Consider the following 22,195-nt stretch of genomic DNA (forward strand, 5'->3'; position numbering starts at 1 on the left):
AGTAACATGCAGTAATGTGTTTTGCCTATATTAACAACTACAGGTTGTTGACAAACTCTTATTAAAGATTGCATTTATTAGGGTTTTAACGATTCTCCCAAAATGACTATCAATTGGCATCTCAATGCCTTTCACTTTGTTTTGAGTTCAGTAAGAAGAGAGAGACAGTTCTGTGTAGAGTAGGGGTGTCAAACATATGGCCCTCACGCCAGATCTGGCCAGTGAGGGGGTCCAATCCAGCCCGCGGGTTGGTTTGAGTAAAAAAATTATAGAAAATATATATTTTAGGGGGGACGAACTCAATATGCTTTAAAATGACTAGAAACAAACCAAAACTGTGTAGAAATAATGGACCCATATTCATAGTTTCTTGACTGTCCAGCTCGCTAGAAGTGTCAGGGAGCATCGAAAATTTGAAAAATTATGGATAGAGGACAATTTTTTTGTTAACTTTGTTGGCAAGGAAGTATAACCAATTTTCAGTGCAGCCCTCCGGACCTCGTTGAAGAACGAATGCGGCACCCGGGGTAAAATGAGTTTGACACCGCTGGTGTAGCGTTACACTTAGTGATGCCATCTGTTAACACCCTATAATGTTATATGGTGGAACCAAAACGAGATGAGGAATTAAACCGGTGCATATAGATATTTTTTTGTCTGAAGTGGAATTGCCTCTGTACTTTTTTCAGGCTGCTGTTGTCTCCTACAGTGTGTTAGTTGTACATAGCCTGTCGGAGGACCACTCCACTAATAGATTCTCTTTTATTGTCTCTTCTCTCCTTGTCTCTCTCTTTTTTTCTCTCTCCTTTCTTCCCCTCCCTCTCTTGACTCCACAATCGCACCGACAGTGGCCACTTAATCCCTCCCCTTTGCTGCACACTGACCAACCAAGTGTGAAGAGGACTGTTTCTAGCCCCTCCCCTCATAAACATAGCCCCTCATTCCTATTGGCCAGTGAGTCTCAGATCCTGTGTGTTTTGTGGAGTTTACTTTTGGTATGCATCAACATGACCATTAAGAAGCTACAACCAGGGTGGTTAGAGGGTGGGGGGGATTCATTTGAATACATTCATTTTATTGTAAGGAGTGTTTAGTTTGCATCCCATGCCCCTCCTCCCTTTCCCCTTTAAAGGGGCAGTCTGCAGTTGCTACATCCATATACAGAATATACATTGCATTAAGAAAGTATTCACACCCCTTGACTTTTGCCAGATTTTACTGTTTTACAGCCCGAATTTAAAATGGATTACATTTTGTTTTTTTAGTCACTGTGCTACACACAATACCCCATAATGTCAAAGTGGAATTATGTTATTCATTATTTTTTACAAATGATTAAAAAGGAAAAGTTGAAATGTCAAGAGTCAATAAGTATTCAACCCCTTTGTTATGGCAAGCCTAAATAAGTTCAGGAGTAATGTCTGTACCCCACCCACAGTGTATCAATACAAGCAGTCACTAGAAAGATACAGGTGTCCTTTCTAACTCAGTTGCCGGAATGGAAGGAAATCGCTCAGGGATTCACCATGTGGCCAATGTTGACTTTAAAACAGTTACAGAGTTTAATGGCTGTGATAACTGAGGATGGGATCAACTTTGTAGTTACTCCATAATACGATCCTAAATGACAGAGGAAAAGGACGCCTTTACAGAATATACACATTTTTAAATGCATTCTATTTGTAACAAGGCACTCAAATAATACTGCAAAGAAACCTGGCAAAGCAATTCACATTTTTTCCTGAGTACAAAGTGTTATGTTTGGGGCAAATCCGATACAACACATTGCTGAGTACCACTCTCCATATTTTCACACACAGTGGTGGCTGCTTCATGTTATGGGTATACTTGTAATCGTTAAGAACTGGGGAGTCTTTCAGAATAAAAAAAGATACGGAATGGAGCTAAGCACAGGCAAAATCCTAGAGGAAAACCTGGTTCAGTCAGTTTTCCACCAGACACGAGATATGAATTCACCTTTCAGCATGAAAATAACCTAATCAAGAAGACAGTGAATGTTCCTTATTGGCCGAGTTACAGTTTTGACTTAAATCTATATTAAAAAATCTATGGCAAGGCCTGAAAATGGTTGTCTAGCAGTGATCAACAACCAATTTGATTGAAGGTTTTGAAAAGAATAATGGGCAAATGCTACACAATCTAGGTGTGCAAAGCTCTTAGAAACTTACCCAGAAAGACTCACAGCTGTAATCACTGCCAAAGGTGCTTCTACAAACTATTGACTCAGGGCTGTGAATACTTATGGAAATTAGAAATGTATGCATTTCATTTTCAATAAACTCTAAAAACATTTTAACTTTGTCATTATGGGGTGTTTGTAGATGGGTGAGAGAAATATATATTTAATCCATTTGGAATTCAGGTTGTAACACAACACAATGTGGAATAAGTCAAGGGGTATGAATACTTTCTGAAGGCACTAACTTATAAATGCCTCCTGAGCTTAGTTCAACTGATGTACTCCACCAGAACCCAAAATATATAAGCTTGTTTTACTCCAATGTTTGGAATCAAAGTAAATGTAAACAAACACTGGTTAAAACGATACTTTTGATATCCTGGATGGTCAGTCTTTGCATCCATAGCTCTGTCTATTCATCTGAGAGTGGTTATATTTCTCCAGCCCTCTCCCTCAGCTTTTTACCGAATCAGGGAGGGGAGGACGCTTATTTATTGATTCAACTGCAGATTGCCGCTTTAACACTTACTTGACAAAGATTAATGGACTAGGAAAACCATATTTACCTGGAATAGATGGTAGAGCTTTAGAAGGGGTTTGGAAGGCTTTGCTATAGAGTTTCTTTGCCATCTAACTTTTGCCAACCCCAAACATCACGTGGAAATGTTCCTTATGCAGCAGAACAAACGTGGTCAGTCCAGTCACAGCCTGCTAGTGGACACAACATTCCAATACCATGATTGCTAGCTCCAGTTCGATAGCACCCTTTTACTTGACAGGGAGCTGTCGTGTCACAATTAAACATTGCTAGACAGGAGCCAACCCAGCCAGTTATCTTGGGAAAAGCCCCTGAGGGGTTTTCCCACCATTGCCACTGGCTTAGGGCTTGGGGAGGCTCCTCTGTTGGCTGTCCAACCTTGGGGGGGTTTGACCTTTTTGTGCTGCCTCCTTCCGTTCTCTTACAGGGGTAACCCCAGTGCGGCCCGCTTTGCCTGTGCTACCTCAGGTGGGCCTGGTCAACCCAGTGCTGGCCTTACCACCGGTGCTGGTCACCTCTCTGGCCCAGGAGGCCAAGAAGAAGGAAGTGGAGGAGGAGGCCTTGCAGGACGGGACGGGCCAGGAGCCGCTGAGTGAGCAGGAGCACATGAGCATCTCCGGGAGCAGCGCCAGACACATGGTCATGCAGAAGTTGCTCCGCAAGCAAGAGGTGGGTTGAAATGTTCCTGGTTTTTTTTCTTCTTCTTGAACACAGTGGATGAGTTAGCAGTGCTCCAGTCTAACCTTTTCCCCTTGTGGCACTAGCCCATATTTGTGACCGACTGGCTCAATTTGATCTTATGTAGCAAAATTTGAAATTGTGTTTGTTATTTTGGATAAAAGTAGAGACTTAGAGCTACAAAATGGTACGTCATAGTTGAGGAACAATGGGAAAGTAATTTAACTTGTAACCTTGATTAAAAAGTTGATTAACTTGTAACATCACTTTAGTGAAAATGGCCCTTGAGTGTTTTGGTACCAACTGGAGAGCTAATCTTTGTCTACCCAATTAACTTTTCTAGGGCAGGCGTTCCGCTAGCGGAACTCCTCGACAACATTCCGCTGAAAAGTCAGCGTACGAAATTCAAAAATATTTTTTTGAAATATGTAACTTTCACACATTAACAAGTCCAATACAGCAAATGAAAGATAAACATCTTGTTAATCTACCCATCATGTCCGATTTCTAAAATGCTTTACAGCAAAAGCACAACATATGATTATGTTAGGTCATAGCAAAGTTTTAAAAAACACAGCCATTTTTCCAGCCAAAGATAGGAGTCACAAAAAGCAGAAATATAGATAAAATGAATCACTAACCTTTGATGATCTTCATCAGATGACACTCATAGGACATCATGTTACACAATACATGTATGTTTTGTTCGATAATGTGCATCTTTGTATCCAAAAATCTCAATCTACATTGGCGCATTACGTGCTGTAATGTTTTTATTCCAAAACATCTGGTGGTTTTGCAGAAATACTCATAATAAACATTGATAAAAGATACAATTGTTAGTCACAGAATGAAATACTTATATAGACTTCTCCTTAAAATCCTCTTAGAACTACCCCCCTACTTTTTTCAATTTCCTGAAGACATACCCAAATCTAACTGCCTAGAGCTCAGGCACAGAACCAAGGATATGCATATTCAGATGGCATGGTTTGTTATTAAGGCACATGAAAGTTCACATGTTCCAGAAGGCATTTCTGCTAAAAAATTCATTTTGAAAAATAAAAAATTGTTTAAATGGCTCTCCTGTGAATTAGTGACGCTCGGCATACGCCGAGTTTCCTGAAACGAGTCACATGTTTTTTTTTGCAATAGATTTCTTTAAGTCATCTTATGAAGACATTATAAAGTCATCTTATGAAGAAATTTCCATTCCTTTATTCGTTTTTTAAGAAGTGAACATAGACTACTGAGATGGTATTCAGTAGAGGTCGACCAATTATGATTTTTCAATATCGATATCGATTGGAGGACCAAAAAAAGCCAATACCGTTTAATTGGACGATTTTTATATATATATTTGTAATAATGACAATTACAACAATACTGAATGAACACTTTTCTTTTAACTTAATATAATACATAAAAATCAATTAAGTCTCAAATAAATAATGAAACATATTCAATTTGGTTTAAATGATACAAAAACACAGTGTTGGAGAAGAATGTAAAAGTGCAATATGTGCCATGTAAAAAAACGAATGTTTACGTTCCTTGCTCAGAACATGAGAGCATATGAAAGCTGGTGGTTCCTTTTAACATGAGTCTTCAATATTCCCAGTTAAGAAGTTTTAGATTGTAGTTATTATAGGAATTATAGGACTATTTCTCTCTCTACCATTTGTATTTCATATACCTTTTACTATTGGATGTTCTTATAGGCACTATAGTATTGCCAGCCTAATCTCGGGAGTTGATAGGCTTGAAGTCATAAACAGCGCTGTGCTTCAAGCATTGCGAATAGATGCTGGCAAACGCAGGAAAGTGCTGTTTGAATGCATGCTTACAAGGCTGCTGCTGCTTACCACCACTCAGTCAGACTGCTCTATCAAATATCAAATCATAGACTTAATTATAATATAATAAACACACAGAAATACGAGCCTTAGGTCATTCATGTGGTCAAATCCGGAAACTATCATTTTGAAAACAAAACGTTTATTCTTTCAGTGAAATAAGTATTTTATCGAACGGGTGTCAACCCTAAGTCTAAATATTGCTGTTACATTGCACAACCTTCAATGTTATGTCATAATTATGTCAAATTCTGTCAAATTAATTACAGTCTTAGTTAGGAAGAAATGGTCTTCACACAGTTCGCAACAATCCAGGCGACCCAAACTGCTGCATATACCCCGACTCTGCTTGCACAGAACGCAAGAGAAGTGACATAATTTACCTAGTTAATATTGCCTGCTAACATTAATTTATTTTTAATATGCAGGTTTAAAAAATATATACTTGTGTGTTGATTGTAAGAAAGGTATTGATGTTTATGGTTAGGTACATCGGTGCAACGACAGTGCTTTTTTCGCGAATGCGCTTGTTAAATCACCCATTTGGCGAAGTAGGCTGTGATTCGATGATAAATTAACAGACACCGCATTGATTATTTGAAACGCAGGACAAGCTAGTTAAACGAGTAATATCATCAACCATGTGTAGTTAACTAGTGATTATGTTAAGATTGCGGCACTCGCGTAACAGTTGGTCAGACTGCCACGCAGTCTCATCATGGAGTGCAATGTAATCGGCCATAATCAGCGTCCAAAAATGCAGATTATCGATTGTTATTAAAACTTGAAATCGTCCCTAATTAATCGGTCGACCTCTAGTATTCAGTAAATAAGTTGTTTCATCTTACATGTCCAAGCAGGAATGGATGATTCAAGATATTTTAATGTGCAACCTAATCCAGTGATTGTCATGAATTTTGGGTTATATTTTACTGTGAAAATAGGCTCCTGAGTGTTATGGTATTTGTTTTTTCAATAGAGATGGAATTACATCTTACATCTTATGTGCACTAACATCACATAGGCGAATTATACTGACCAAAAATATAAACACAACATGCAACAATGTTTTACAGTGCATATGAGGAAATCAGTTAATTGAAATAAAATGCCATCGATAAAATGCAGTTGTGTTTGTTGTTCGTACCATATGCCTGCCCATACCATAACCCCACCGCCACCATGGGTCACTCTGTTCACAACGTTGACATCAGCAAACTGCTCTCCCACACGACGCCGTACAGGTGGTGTGCTATTGTGAGCCCGGTTGGACATACTGCCAAATTCTCTAAAACGACATTGGTAAAGAAATTAATATTCAATTCTCTGGCAACAGCTCTGATGAACATTCCTGCAGTCAACAGGCCAAATTCACACTCCCTCAACTTGAGACATCTGTAGCATTGTGTTGTGTGAAAACTGCACATTTTAGAGTGGCCTTTTGTTGTCCCTTGCACAAGGTGCACCTGTGTAATGATCATGCCGTTTAATCATTTTCTTAAAATGCCATACCGGTCAGGTGGATGGATTATCTTTGCAAAGGAGAAATGCTCACTAATAAGGGTGTTAACAAATTTGTGCAACATTTTTCAGAGAAATAAGCTTTTTATGATTTTCGAACATTTTCGAATCAACACTTTACATGTTGCATTTATATTTTTGGTTCAGTATAATTTAAAGGTGCAATATGCAGAAATGGCTCCATTTCCTGATTGCTAAAATTCTAATAGTTTTCCTAATTTCAGTTTGTGACAAAACAAGGGTAGAGAATCATTGTACCATCTAAACTGCTGTGAAATATATTTTCAATAACACAAAATATTGTATTTTCAGCTGTTTGAAGCTGGTGTACAAAATCTAAAGTAAAAGATGCAAAAACGAAACTTAAGAACAGGAAGAATAGAATTACCGCACAAAGAACATATCTACTGCTTCGTAGGAGTTGATTTCATCAATGAGAATGACAGATCTATAACTCACATTTCTATGTGAATCTGTTGTTTTTTTCCCATAAAGTTACATATTGCAGCTTTAAGGCTAATTCACCAGCTGAGGAACTCAAAACACATAGATCTTTAAATCTACAGTGCCTTTGGAAAGTATTCAATCCCCTTGACTTTTTCCAAATTTTGTTAGGATACAGCCTTATTCTAAAATGTATTAAAACATATTTTTTTTTTCTCCATCAATCTACGCACAATACCCCATAATGACAAAGTGAAAACATTTTTGGGGAAATTTTTGAAAATGTTTAAAAATTATTAAAAGGTAACACAGTTACATAAGTATTCAGACCCTTTACTCACTACTTTGTTGAAGCACCTTTGGCATCAATTACAGCCTCGAGTCTTCTTGGGTATGACGCTACATGCTTGGCACACCTGTATTTGGGGAGTTTCTCCCATCCTTCTCTGCAGATCTTCTCAAGCTCTGTCAGAATGGATGAGGAGCGTTGCTGCACAGCTACAGTGCATTCGGAAAGTATTCAGACCCCTTGACTTTTTCCACGTTTTGTTACATTACAACCTTATTCCACAATGGATTAAATACATAAAAATCCTCATCAATCTACACACAATACCCCATAATGACACAGCGAAAACAGGTTTTTAGACATTTTAGCAAATTTATTAAAAAGACAGATCTTGTTTACATAAGTACTCAGACACTTTGCTATGAGAATCGAAATTCAGCTCAGGTGCATCCTGTTTCCATTGATCATCCTTGAGATGTTTCTACAACTTGATTGGACCTGTCGTAAATTAAATTATTGGACATGATTTGGAAAGGCACACACCTGTCTATTGTCGTGACGTGACTTGCATTAATGTGATGACTGTTATTTATTTTTAGCATGTAACAATTAACAGATTAGGAATTTGGGACATCACGGAAGAAGTTGTTTAATTCGGGAGATGGTAACTCTTTAAACTCTAGAAGATTATTTAACTTTATATATAATTTATCTAGCAATAAGTCACTTATTAATCATTACCTCATATCAGTCACATTCTGATCATTCGTAACCCTCTTGGATCTGCAAAAAACCCAACCTTTGCTCATTATTCAGTACTACACAAATTGATTAAATTATTTAATAACGAAATAATAACACAAAATAGACATACACACTTACATGAGACAAAAGTCCCTTGTGGACTGACAAGATATGACGGCTTGTTGCAACATAAAGCTTGATGGAGAGGGGGAAAGAGAGAGAGAGAGAGAGGAAAAGGACACTTATCGTGGACACATTCTAGGAATGTTCTCACATTAATCATATACAGTGGTTGCTCCTTTAAAAGTTGCGTCATACTGCAGCACACCTTGCGGGCTGCTGCAGCATTCTATGTAATGTTATTTAATTGTCAGCCATTTTTTACGTTAATGCTAGTTAGTGCTAGTTTGACCACCTGAGGGCAACTTTGAGAAGCATTTGATAGTCTCCCGTATTGGCATTACTAGAGACTTTAAAACCTTTTTTGTAATAACATAGTATGTGGGATTGATTTTAAGAAATTTGGCTTCATTAATTTGATTAATATTATGGTGGTTCTATTCCGAGAAAAACAAAAAACGAAACCCTCAGGTTTTCCGTTAGGATGGAATGGAAAATATTGAGCTGTACAACGTGACGTTAGGGAGTAGGCCGCAGCATAAGAGGATTGGAGGATTCTAAATGAATATCTAAGGGGCATAACATTTCCACACCCTAATTGTAGTGTAACCAATACACATTTTGTCTATGGTAGGCCTACAGTATACCTAAAAATATTTTTTTCAATGACGTGAGTCTCCACCAATAATTAGAGGATTGGAGGATTCTAAATTAATATCTAAGGGGCATTTTCCGTTAGTATCTATGAGAATATCTAAGGGGCTTTCACATAATTCTAAATGAATTAATAATAATAATATTTTGGAGATTTCATTTTCATTTAACCTAAAGTGAGCGAGGAAAAAGTAATTTCTTGAACATGGGGTGAGACATTCTCACTAATTTGTAAATAAAGCCAGTTTGTTCTTTAGGTTTCTCCAGAAATATGATTATTTAGCAGACATCACTTGCTTATATTCTGTCAGCACATATTTTAAGAATATCATGGAATATAACTGAAAATCCGCGAAATGGTGCTGAAATAGACGTCCACAGTGGGAAGGCTATATGTAACGATATTTTTGAGATTATATTTTTTTTTTAAATGACAGTGAGCAATTGTAATCTGAATAAGGCCAAAATAATATTTATAAAAGCCAAAATATAGCGCTGCTAATAGCCATGATGACACTATACAATGTGACCATGTGTTTAAAAGAGTATTTCATTAGACAACTTCGATCCAATATTTCTGTAATTCAGTGATATTTATTTCCATAGTAATTCATTATGGATCCATAACTAAATTAACATCTGCATTTTGAAAGATTATTTTTATCATTTTATTAACAAAAGCATAAAAGATGCTGATGAAGAAATACAGTACTGTACATTCTATGCTTTTACATTTGGATAATAAAGCATTTAAAGCCTTTTGAATATATAAGTCACCTGCATTTGTTTATTAGGACACTGTCCAGTCTGACAAGTAAACATAGCCTACAATACATACTGCAGTAAACATGAGAAAGTGCCTAATTCCTTATATAAGGGAGAGCAGGCCATGTCCAGACTTTCTCGGTGACCTCAAGTACCTTCAATAATTGCTGTACTAGAAAATGCGGGAGAGCGTGGTTCAATTCCCCGACGGGGAGGAGGATTAAGCTGTCATTGTAAATAACTTATTCCATATGTGTTATTTCATAATTGTGATGTTTTCACTCTTTTTTGTCGTGGCGGGGTAGCGCGCTGGACTAGTAACCGAAAGGTTGCAAGAAGGAAATCCCCGAGCTGACAAGGTAAAAACAATCTGTCGTTCTGCCACTGAACAAGGCAGTTAACCCACTGTTCCGAGGCCCTCATTGAAAAAAAAGAACTGACTTTCCTAGTTAAATAAAGTTTTAAAAAATAATAATACAATTCTACAATGTAGAAAAGTTTTTTTTTTTATATAATCCTGGAATGAGTAGGTACTTGCTTAATTAATTTGATAAATATTATGGTGTTTCAATGCCAAGAAAAACGGGGAAAAAACCTCGGTTTCCGTTAAGAAAATATGGCGCTGTACAACATGACGGTAGGCAGTACAGTACGGGGCTATTTAGCTAAAGAATCCACATGTTGTGCGGGTAGGGCACGCGTGAGACCCGAAGGGAAGGAAGGAGTAGGTTTTCCTTGTAAATAATAATTTGTTCTTAACTGACTTGCCTAGTTAAAGGTTACACTAAGAGCATAACATTTCTACACCCTAATTTTCACATTTTAGTCTAACCAATACCCACATGGAGATTAAGTGAAAATAAAAAATCTCATTGATTGATCAAGACCAGTCCCCATGCTTGTCTCAGAGCAGTGCAAATCAGTGCTAAAATAGTTGTAGGCTATTGCTTCAAATCCTATTGCTTATAACTTCAATATGCTCTTTAAATAAGACCTACACCCCTTTTAACAGCACATTACTCAACACTAGTGGGACTCATGTCACCTACGGTAGGCCTACAGTATATAGGAAAATATGACGTGACTCTCCGCCAATAATTACATATAGAGGATTGGAGGATATTTCTGTAATTCAGTGATATTTATTCCCATAGTAATTCATTATGGATCCATAACTAAATAAACATCGGCATTTTGAAAGGTTCACTCCAGACTTGATTGCCCTTGACCAGCACATAAACATCCTGTGGCGTACTGCACTAGCATTGAATAGTCCCCGCAATATGCAACTTTTCAGGGAGGTCAAGAACCACACAGTCAGTTAGGAAAGCAAAGGCTAGCTTTTTCAAACAGAAATGTGCATCCTGCAGCACTAATTCCCCCCAAAATTGGGACACTGTAAAGTCCATGGAGAATAAGAGCACCTCCTCTCAGCTGCTCTCACCTCCTCTGAGTGTCACCACCGATAAATCCATGATAATTGAGAATTTCAATAAGCATTTCTCTACGGCTGACCATGCTTTCCACCTGGCTATCCAAACCTCGGCCAACAGCTGACCATGCTTTCCACCTGGCTGATGTTCTGAAAGAGCTGCAAACTGGATCCCTATAAATCAGCTGGGCCAACAGCCCTCTCTTCCTAAAATTAGCACCATTGTTGCCCTCCTATTACAGAAGCTGTAATCTGAGATTCCTAAAGATGAATGATATGTTACAGACCTATATCCATCCTGCCCTGCCCAAAAGTCTTCGAAAGCCAAGTGAGCAAACAGATGACCGACCAAAGGTATAAATTTAGTGAATGATATCATAAATAGGACTGGTGGAGTTATGTCACACATGCAGCTAACACAGACATGGAAATGTCTGCTCTACCCAAAATTACAACCAATTAATTATAGCATTACCACAAAAATGGAAGAGGCAAGTAGAAGGGGAAAAAAGTAAGGAACTTGTATGTCGGCCCTGTATTAAAGAACATAAATGGTTAAAGAAAAGTGTGATAAATAAAAACATATACCAATTTAATTTAAGGACCAAAAAACTGACAGCTGTGCCATATAAATTGCAAAATAGTTGGGAAGAGATTTTCGATGTACCCATTCCATGGCACATGGTTTATGAATTGATACGCAAAACATCGCCACAAAGCCTCATTCACTCATGCTGCCAAACATACCCTCGTAAAACTGACTATCCTACCAATCCTTGACTTCGGCGTTATCATTTACAAAATTGCCTCCAACACTCTACTCAGCAAATTGGATGCAGTCTATCACAGTGCCATCCGTTTTGTCACCATGCTCTCGTTGGCTGGTCCTCGCTACATATTCGTCGCCAAACCCACTGGATCCAGGTCATCTATAAGTCTTTGCAAGGTTAAACTCCTCCCATTCTCAGCTCACTGGTCACCATAACAACACCCACCCGTAGCACGCGCTCCAGCAGGTATATTTCACTGGTCTTCCAGTGAAATAAATTGCAAAAATCACTGACATTGTTGACTTATGTCTCCCTCACTAACTTTAAGCATCAGCTGTCAGAGCATTTTACCGATCGCTGCAGCTGAACATAGCCCATCTGTAATTATCCCAACCAACTTCCATACCTCATCCCCATTTTTGTTTTTCTGCTCTTTTGCACACAATTCACATTGGCTATGCATGGCCTGTCTGCAAGGAATATGAAACATTATATCAACTGTTAACTTGGGTCCGGCCTGAAGCTAGCACTATCAATCTTGCAACATTTTCTAAAATATTCTGGGTCCTCAGTTTCCTATGCCAGTGAGCTCAGGACAGACAGACACAGACAGCTGTAGGCTATTTGCACAAGGGATAAGAAGTAGGCCTATTTTATGACAATTCCACCGGATCAGAGGATTTTTTAAAAATCCTTTCACGCCGAGTGGTTATCGAAAAGAGAGCTGGAAATATCTTTTAAATAGGCTACGTTAACCTTTCTAGCACAGACGTTCCTCTAGCGGAACCCCTCGACACCATTCCGCTGAAAAGGCAGTGCTCGAAATTCCAAAATATTTTTTTCAAATATGTAACTTTCACACATTAACAAGTCCAATACAGCAAATGAAAGAAACTTCTTGTTAATCTACCCATCGTGTCCAATTTCAAAAATGCTTTACAGCGAAAGCACAACATATGATTATGTTAGGTCATAGCCAAGTCAAAAAAACACAGCCATTTTTCCAGCCAAAGATAGGAGTCACAAAAAGCAGAAATATAGATAAAATGAATCACTAACCTTTGATCTTCATCAGATGACACTCATAGGACATCATGTTAAACAATACATGTATGTTTTGTTCGATAATGTGCATATTTATATCCAAAAATCTCAGTTTACATTTGGCGCGTTACGTGCAGTAATGTTTTGATTCCTAAACATACGGTGTTATTCACAGAATTAAAGTTGGACTTCTTCTTAATGCAATCGCTGTGCCAGATTTTTAAAAAAACATAATCTGAGAACAGCGCTCAGAGCCCAATCCAGCCAGAGAAATATCCAACAGAAGTTAGAAATAACACTATAAATATTCACTTATCTTTGATGATCTTCATCAGAAGGCACTCCCAAGGAATCCCAGTTCGACAATAAATCACTGATTTGTTCCATAAAGTCCATCATTTATGTCCAAATAGCCACTTGTTGCTAGCGTGTTCAGCCCAGTAATCCATCTTCATGAGTGGCGAGCACTTTGTCCAGACAAAAACTCAAAAAGTTCCGTTACAGGTCATAGAAACAAGTCAAACGATGTATGGAATCAATCTTTAGGATGTTTTTAACAAAAAACGAAAATAAGCTTCCAACTGGAGAATTTCATTGTCTGAAAAAAGCACTGGAACAAGAGCTAACTCTGTCGGGAGCGTGCGTCACTAGCCTGAGACACTGCCAGACCACTGACTCAAATGGGTCTGATGAGCCCCTCCCCTTATTGTAGAATCCTCAAACCAGTTTCTAAAGACATCTAGTGGAAGCCATAGGAAGTGCAACTTAACTCCATAGACACTGTGTATTCGGTAGGCCAAGCTTTGAAAAACTACAAACCTCAGATATCCCACTTCCATGTTGGATTTTTCTCAGCTTTTCGCCTGCCATGAGTTCTGTTATACTCACAGACATCATTCAAACAGTTTTAGAAACTTCAGTGTTTTCTATCCAATACTAATAATAATATGCATATATTAGCATCTGGGACAGAGTAGGAGGCAGTTCACTCTGTGCACGCTAAGTGAAAATGCTGCCGCCTATCCCAAAAAGGTTAAGGAACTATTGTCATTCTCAATTTACTTGCTCTTTACTTGCTGTTTGAGGTGGAGAAAACATTACATTAATGTAATGAAGCGCCACAGTGGTGGTGAGTTCAGAAATGCTATCAGATCTCTAAATGTGCACATTTATAGGCCTACATTTGCACGCAGGCCAGGTAGCCTAGGCCTACTTCTATGCATAGTCAGATGTGCATCCTAACTCATTGACAGAGCCACAAACAAAAGACAATGAATATATTGACAAAACGTCTTCCTCACAAGTGTAGCCTAGGTTGTGCGGTCCGTAAATGTGTCCACTCCCACAATGAGAACTGTAAAATACTGAATATATTATTATTATTAATGCATTACCAGAAAATACCGTAACCAAACAAACATTGTAGATTAGACATTATCGGAATTAAAGGCAAATGTACTACTGGTGATGCTGGTGTGCCATCCCAGCGGCCTGCACAATGGATTAGTCCACTGAGACAGACATGATTTAGACAGGTGTCATGAAAAATATACAGTACCAGTCAAAAGTTTGGACACAGGGTTTTTCTTTATTTTTACTATTTTCTACATTGTCGAATAATAGTGACGACATCAACACTATGAAATAACACATATGTAACCCAAAAAGTGTCAAACAAATAAAAATATATTTTAGGTTCTTCGAAGTAGCCACCCTTTGCCTTAATGACAGCTTTGTACACTCTTGGCATTCTCTCAACCAGCTTCATCTGGAATGCTTTTCCAACGGTCTTGAATGAGTTCTCACATTTGCTGAGCACGTGTTGGCTGCTTTTCCTTCACTCATCCCAAACCATCTCAATTTGGTTGAGGTTGGTTGATTGTGGAGGCCAGGTCATCTGATGCAGCACTCCATCACTCTCCTTCTTGGTCAAATCGGCCTTACACAGCCTGGAGGTGTGTTGGTTCATTGTCCTGTTGAAAAATAAATGATAGTCCCACTAAGCGAAAACCAGATGGGATGGTGTATCGCTGCAGAATGCTGTGGTACACATGCTGGTTAAGTGTGCCTTGAATTCTAAATCAATCACAGACCGTGTCACCAACAAAGCACCATCACACCACCACCTCCATGCTTCACAGTGGGAACCACACATGCAGAGATCATCCGTTCACCTACTCTGCGTCTCACAAAGACAAGGCGTTTGAACCAAAAATCTCAAATTTGGACTCCAGACCAAAGGACAGATTTCCAGCGGTCTAATGTCCATTGCTTGTGTTTCTTGGCCCAAGCAAGTCTCTTCTTCTTATTGGTGTCCTTTAGTAGTGGTTTCTTTGCAGCAATCAACCATGAAGGCCTGATTCACGCAGTCTCCTCTGAACAGTTGATGTTGAGGTGTGTTTGTTACTTGAACTCTGCAGCATTTATCTGGGCTGCAATCAGAGGTGCAGTTAACTGTAATGTACTTATCCTCTGCAGCAGAGGTAACTCTGTCTTCCTTTCCTGTGGCGGTTCTCATGAGAGCCAGTTTCATCATAGCGCTTGATGGTTTTTGCGACTGCACTTGAAGAAACTTTCAAAGTTCTTGAAATGTTCCGCATTGACTGACCTTCATGTCTTAAAGTAATGATGGACTGTCATTTCTCTTTGCTTATTTGAGCTTTTCTTGCCATAATTTGGACTTGGTCTTTTACTAACTAGGGCAATCTTCTGTATAACACCCCTACCATGTGTCAACACAACTGAAGAAGGAAAGAAATTCAACAAATTAACTTTTAGGAAGGCACACCTGTTAATTGAAATGTATTCCAGGTGACTACCTTGGCTGATTGCCAAGAGTGTGCAAAGCCGTCATCTGGGCAAAGGGTGGTTACTTTAAAGAATCTAAAATATATTTTATATATTTTTGTTTACTCCATGATTCCATATGTGTTATTTCATAGTGTTGATGTCTTCACTATTATTCTACAATGTAGAAAATAGTAAAACATTTAGAAAAACCCTGGAATGAGTAGGCACGTCCAAACTTCTGACTGGTACTGTATATATTTGCAACTGCTGAACCCCAAAAAATCTTGGTCGACCAAAATATTTGACCAGTCTACTAAATGGGGTCAGCCCTACATGAGGATAGTGCACCAAATTTTCACCAAATCATGGTTTTAGCCTCCCAAAGTTTTAACTGGGGTGATCAAGTAGAATGTGCAGCCGATGCTTCCAATTAAAACTTGAACTCGCACAGCCAAGTAAAAGGGTCGCAAAATTTTACTGAGTGGTCACGTCTGGAGCCCTGGTTGGGGTTGAAGTTGCGCAGTTTAGCCACAAGGGCTACAGTTGCATTCTCTGAAAAGTTTCCACAACATTAATAGTCGCAACGTGTGGGTAACTAACTGTACCGTCAGTGTTTTCTCTGATCAAGAAAGTAACTGGTAGCACACATATATTTGTGTTTTTAATAATACATTGTACAATAATAATGCTTTTCTTCCACTGTGCCCAGTCGACGGTGATGGTGCTGCGGAACATGGTAGGACCAGAGGACATCGACGATGACCTGGAGGGTGAGGTGACTGAGGAGTGCGGCAAGTTTGGTGCTGTCAACCGTGTCATCATCTACCAGGAAAAGCAGGGCGAGGAGGATGATGCGGAGGTTATTGTCAAGATCTTTGTGGAGTTCTCCATGGCGGCAGAGATGAACAAGGCCATCCAGGCACTCAATAATCGCTGGTTTGGAGGTCGCAAGGTCATTGCTGAGGTGTACGACCAGGAGCGCTTTGACAACAGCGACTTATCTGCATAAGACGTTCTTGACCTTTCTGAAAGATCTCTACTACTACGACCACAACCTCTGGTGTGTCTCTCTCCCTCACACACATACACACACACTTACACAGACAAGGCTGCCACGCACCACTGTAGGTGATGCTGGCCTCTTTTTAACCTGTTTTTTTTTTATTTTTTTTTATCAATGTTGATATTAATATTATTAATGCTCCTGTTTGGGGACACCGACAAAGCAAGGAGACGCTAATGGATTTTTTTAATTATTGTGGCCTACTGTGAAGGGCAGGATATTTGTTTTTGTATTGTTTTCAGTTTCATTTCCCTGATTTTAGTTTTATTTCGGTTACACCTTTTTTGATTAAGTCAATTCTACAAAGGTTCTCTTGTTATATAGCTCTTGGTATTAATTGCCCAAAACAATAAATTCCTCATGAATTCATAAAGTGGTTTGATATTTTGATTATTGATATTAATCCAGAAAGAAACTACAGGGAGCAGGGGTCGGTTAGTCTAGTTGCACAAACCAAAATAACTCGAAGCTAAGTCCGGCGTGAGCAATTCGCATTCATGAGATTTGATGCTTCGTAATGATGGTTGCTAGACAGCGCCTGTTACTAAGCTGTTGCCATCCTTGTGGAAGTTCTAAAACTTTGATGTCACTTTGCACATCTCTTCACAACACCCACCACTATGCATGCACGTTTTCTTAACAAACATTTCATGGATCCTAAAGAATTACTGTGCGAATAAATATCACTGAATGACAAATATTTCAATAATAGGCTAATACAATTGAAGGCATTATTCAAATGGTTGCTTACTGAAACGTACAGCAATCCATTCGTTATAATAAATGTAGCTAAAGCAATAGCCGTGTGTGGTCAACTAGATAATTTCAGCACTGCAAATTGCAAATTAATAGACAGACACACAGATAGGTATATAGATCAAGAGAGAGATCGATATAGACAGACACATAGATGGCTAAATTGATCTAGCTAACGTTAACACCGCCAGAACACAGAGCCTTCTTGCTAGTGAAGCAGACAAGACAAATAAACCAAAATGCCCAGGGGTTGCTATGTTCCATTCTACAGTAACACCAGCAGAACACACCAAGCCCAGCTAGAACATTTGGTTCCTTGGTAGCGTATGTTTTTTTTAACCTAATACACACATATGAAGGTGAAGGAGAATATGTACATGTAAGTAATATGGATGAGCGATGGACGAGCAGCATAGGCAAGGTGCAATAGATGGTATAAAATACAGTATATACATGTGATATGAGTAATGTAAGATATGTAAACATTATTAAAGTGGCATTATTTAGAGTGCATTGTATAAAGTGACAAGTGATCCATTTATTAAAGTGTCCAGTGATTTTTTTCTTAAAGTAGGCAGCAGCCTCTCTGAGTTAGTGATGGCTGTTTAACAGTCTGGGGGGTGAATGAGACAATCGGTAGGTCTTGGGTACTGTATGAAAACCTACATCTACTACCAGGGCGACCACTGTCACAGGTATACTTTCACTTTTCAGAATTGGGTGTGGGCACGGGATGAATATTGTAAATAAAGCATTTGAAGAAAAAAATATATCCACCCCATGTGGGGTTAAAATCCACAGCCTTGTTACATTGGATGTAGCTACGAATATAAATGTATCCTCATAGCCTACTTGCTTTTTTTTCCTCTAGTCAAGAAAGCATTATGCAAAATATATTGGCACACTCCACTTACCAAGACCATTGCCAATTAAGGCGTGCTGTCACCTGCTTTTATAATAAGCCTTGATGGTGGGTTTAATATTTTCCCGGTATTTTACCAATGTTCCATCCCAAGAATAAATCTATTTTCTCCTGGGTAACCCAGTATGTCCCGCCAAAACTGGAAGAGTCATTTAAAAGCCTTTGATTATAGAGTTTTGATTTGAAAATTCAACCCTGATGCTACCTGAATCTGATGAGCCATACATTAACTTTTTATGAGACATAAAAGCCCAGAAGATTGTACCATTATCCAATAGGCTGTATTTTTCGTCGCTGTCTACATACCACCACAGACCGATGCTGGTACTAAGACCCCAATCAATGAGCTGTGTACGGCCATAAGCAAACAGAAAAACGCTCATCCAGAGGCGGCGCTCCTAGTGGCCGGGGACTTTAATGCAGGGAAACTTAAATACATTTCTAGCAGCATGTTAAATGTGCAACCAGAGGTATAAAAAAAAAAACTCCAGTCCACCATCACTCAACACACAGAGACGCATACAAAGGTCTCCCTCGCCCTCCATTTGGCAAATCTGACCATAATTCTATCCTCCTGATTCCTGCTTACAAGCAAAAATTAAAGCAGGAAGCACCAGTGACTCGGTCTATAAAAAAGTGGTCAGATAAAGCAGATGCTAAACTACAGGACCGTTTTGTACGTACGTAAACTCAGCAAAAAAATAAAGGTTCCTTTCTCAGGACCCTGTCTTTCAAAGATAATTCGTAAAAATACAAATAACTTCACAGATCTTAATTGTAAAGGGTTTAAACACTGTTTCCCATGCTTGTTCAATGAACCATAAACAATTAATGAACATGCACCTGTGGAACAGTCGTTAAAACACTAACCGCTTACAGATGGTAGGCAATTAAGGTCGCAGTTCTGAAAACTTAGGACACTAAAGAGGCCTTTCTACTGACTCATCTTTCCACTGAAAAAGTGCTCTTAACTGACGAGTCAGGGTTTTGTCTCACCAGGGGTGATGGTAGGATTAGCATTTATCGTCGAAGGAATGAGCGTTACACCGAGGCCTCTACTCTGGAGCGGGATCGATTTGGAGGTGGAGTGTCCGTCATGCTCTGGGGCGGTGTGTCACAGCATCATTGAACTGAGCTTGTCATTGCAGGCAATCTCAACCCTGTGCATTACTGTGAAGACATCCTCCTCTCTCATGTGGTACCCTTCCTGCAGGCTCATCCTGACATGACCCTCCAGCAAATGCTCGTTCTATGCTTGATTTCCTGCAAGACAGGAATGTCAGTGTTCTGCCATGGCCATTGAGCACGTCTGGGAACTGACGAACTGACAAATCTGGTGCAGTCCATCAGGAGGAGATGCACCACACCAGATACTGACTGTTACTTTTGATTTGGACCCCCCCTTTGTTCAGGGACACATTATTCCATTTCTGTTAGTCAAATGTCTGTGGAACTTGTTCAGTTTATGTCCCAGTTGTTGAATCTTATGTTAAGTTTGCTAAAAAATAAACGCAGTTGACATTGAGAGGATGTTTCTTTCATTGCTGAGTTTATATACCCCAATCGCTTTGATGCAAGTAACATTGAAACATGCATGAGAGCATCAGCTGTTCCGGACGAATGTGTAATCACACTCTCCGCAGTCGATGTGGGTAAGACCTTTAAACAGGTCAACATTCACAAGGCCGCAGGGCCAGACGGATTACCAGGATGTGTACTCCGAGCATGCGCTGACCAACTGGCAAGTGTCTTCACTGACATTTTCAACCTCTCCCTGTCTGAGTCTGTAATAACATGTTTCAAGCAGACCACCATAGTCCCCGTGCCCAAGAACACTAAGATAACCTGCCTAAATGACGACCGACCTGCAGCACTCAAGTCTGTAGCCATGAAGTGCTTTGAAAGGCCGGTCATGGCTCACATCAACACCATTATCCTAGAAACCCTAGACCCACCCCAACAGATCCACGGATGATTCAATCTCAATCGCACTCCACACTGCCCTTTCCCACCTGGACAAAAATAACACCTATGTGAGAATGCTATTCATTGACTACAGTTCAGCATTCAACACCATAGTGTCCTCTAAGCTCATCACTAAGCTAAGAACCCTGGGACTAAACACCTCCCTCTGCAACTGGATCCTGGACTTCCTGATGGGCAAGAACACAATTGCCAAGCTGATCCCCAACACGGGGGCCCTTCAGGGGTGCGTGCTCAGTCCCCTCTTGTACTCACTGTTCAATCATGACTGCATGGCCAGGCACGACTCCAACACCATCATTAAGTTTGCCGATGACACAACAGTGGTAGGCCTGATCACCGACAACGATGAGACAGCCTATAGGGATGTCAGAGACCTGACCGTGTGGTGCAAGGACAACAATCCCTCCCTCAACTTGATCACGACAAAGGAGATGATTGTGTGACTACAGGAAAAGGAGTACCGAGCATGCCCCCATTCTCATCAACGGAGCTGTAGTGGAGCAGGTTGAGAGCTTCAAGTTTCTTGGTGTCCACATCACCAGCAAACTAACATGGTCCAAGCACACCAAGACAGTCGTGAAGAGTGCACAACAAAACCTATTCCCCCTCAGGAGACTGAAAATATTTGGCATGGGACCTCAGATCCTCAAAAGGATCTACAGCTGCACCATCGAGAGCATCCTGACGGGTTGCATCACTGCCTGGTATGGCAACTGCTCGGCCTCTGACCGCAAGGCACTACAGAGGGTATTGCGTACAGCCCAGTACATCACTGGGGCAAAGATTCCTGCCATCCAGGACCTCTATACCAGGCGGTGTCAGAGGAAGGCCCTTAAAATGGTCAGACTCCAGCCACCCGAGTCATATACTATTCTCTCTTCTACCGCATGGTAAGCGGTATCGGAGCGCCAAGTCTAGGTCATAGAGGCTTCTAAACAGCTTCTAGCCCCAAGCCATAAGACTCCTGAATATCTAATCAAATGGCTACCAGAGAATTTGCATTGCCGCCACCCCTTTTTGTACACTGCTGCTACTCTCTGTTATTATCAATGCATAGCTCTACCTTATATGTACATATTACCTCAATTCCATCAACAGCGGTGCCCCCGCACATTGACTCTGTACCGGTACCCCCTGTATATAGCCCCGCTATTGTTATTTTACTGCTGCTCTTTAATTATTTGTTATTCTTATCGCTTACTTTTTGGGGGGTATTTTGTTCACTGCATTGTTGGTTAAGGGCTTGTAAAGTAAGCATTTCACTGTAAAGTCTACACCTGTTGTATTCGGTGCATGTGACAAATACAATTTGATTTGATATATGAAACGGATGCCATGCCACGTTTGCCCTTAGTTTGAAGATGTATTCCAGAGACAGGTATTTTCTCCATGTGTCAATCATGCATGATGATGTATACAGGTAAGATTGTCTAGCGTTAGCTAGCTACATTTTAGGATATTACAAGTTTCTAATTTTGACAAAGTAGGTTTCATTTCAAGCTAAAGTGTACGTTAGCTGTCTGGCTCCCTAGCTGATGTTATTATTAATTTCCCAGAGCCGTTTGCTTTTCTAGTTAGAGCCTAATGTTAGCTAGCTAACATTTAACCTGGTTGGTTACCTCC

The 22,195-nt window shown here is 39.7% G+C and overlaps 1 protein-coding gene across 2 annotated transcripts in view; it reads left to right on the top strand.

Moving 5' to 3' along the window:
* The window catches only part of puf60a (poly-U binding splicing factor a), an 82,767-nt gene extending 65,490 nt beyond the window's left edge, over positions 1 to 17,277 (top strand). For both annotated transcript variants that reach the window (XM_024403974.2, XM_024403975.2), the window contains exons 10-11: positions 3,166 to 3,407; positions 16,555 to 17,277. In XM_024403974.2, coding sequence (XP_024259742.1) covers positions 3,166 to 3,407; positions 16,555 to 16,854 — 542 coding nt within the window. In that variant the 3' untranslated portion in view covers positions 16,855 to 17,277. The remainder of the gene's footprint in view (positions 1 to 3,165; positions 3,408 to 16,554) is intronic.
* The last annotated feature ends 4,918 nt before the right edge of the window (positions 17,278 to 22,195 follow it).

Source organism: Oncorhynchus tshawytscha, linkage group LG10 (genome assembly GCF_018296145.1).
Source record: "Oncorhynchus tshawytscha isolate Ot180627B linkage group LG10, Otsh_v2.0, whole genome shotgun sequence".
Lineage (NCBI taxonomy): Eukaryota > Metazoa > Chordata > Actinopteri > Salmoniformes > Salmonidae > Oncorhynchus > Oncorhynchus tshawytscha.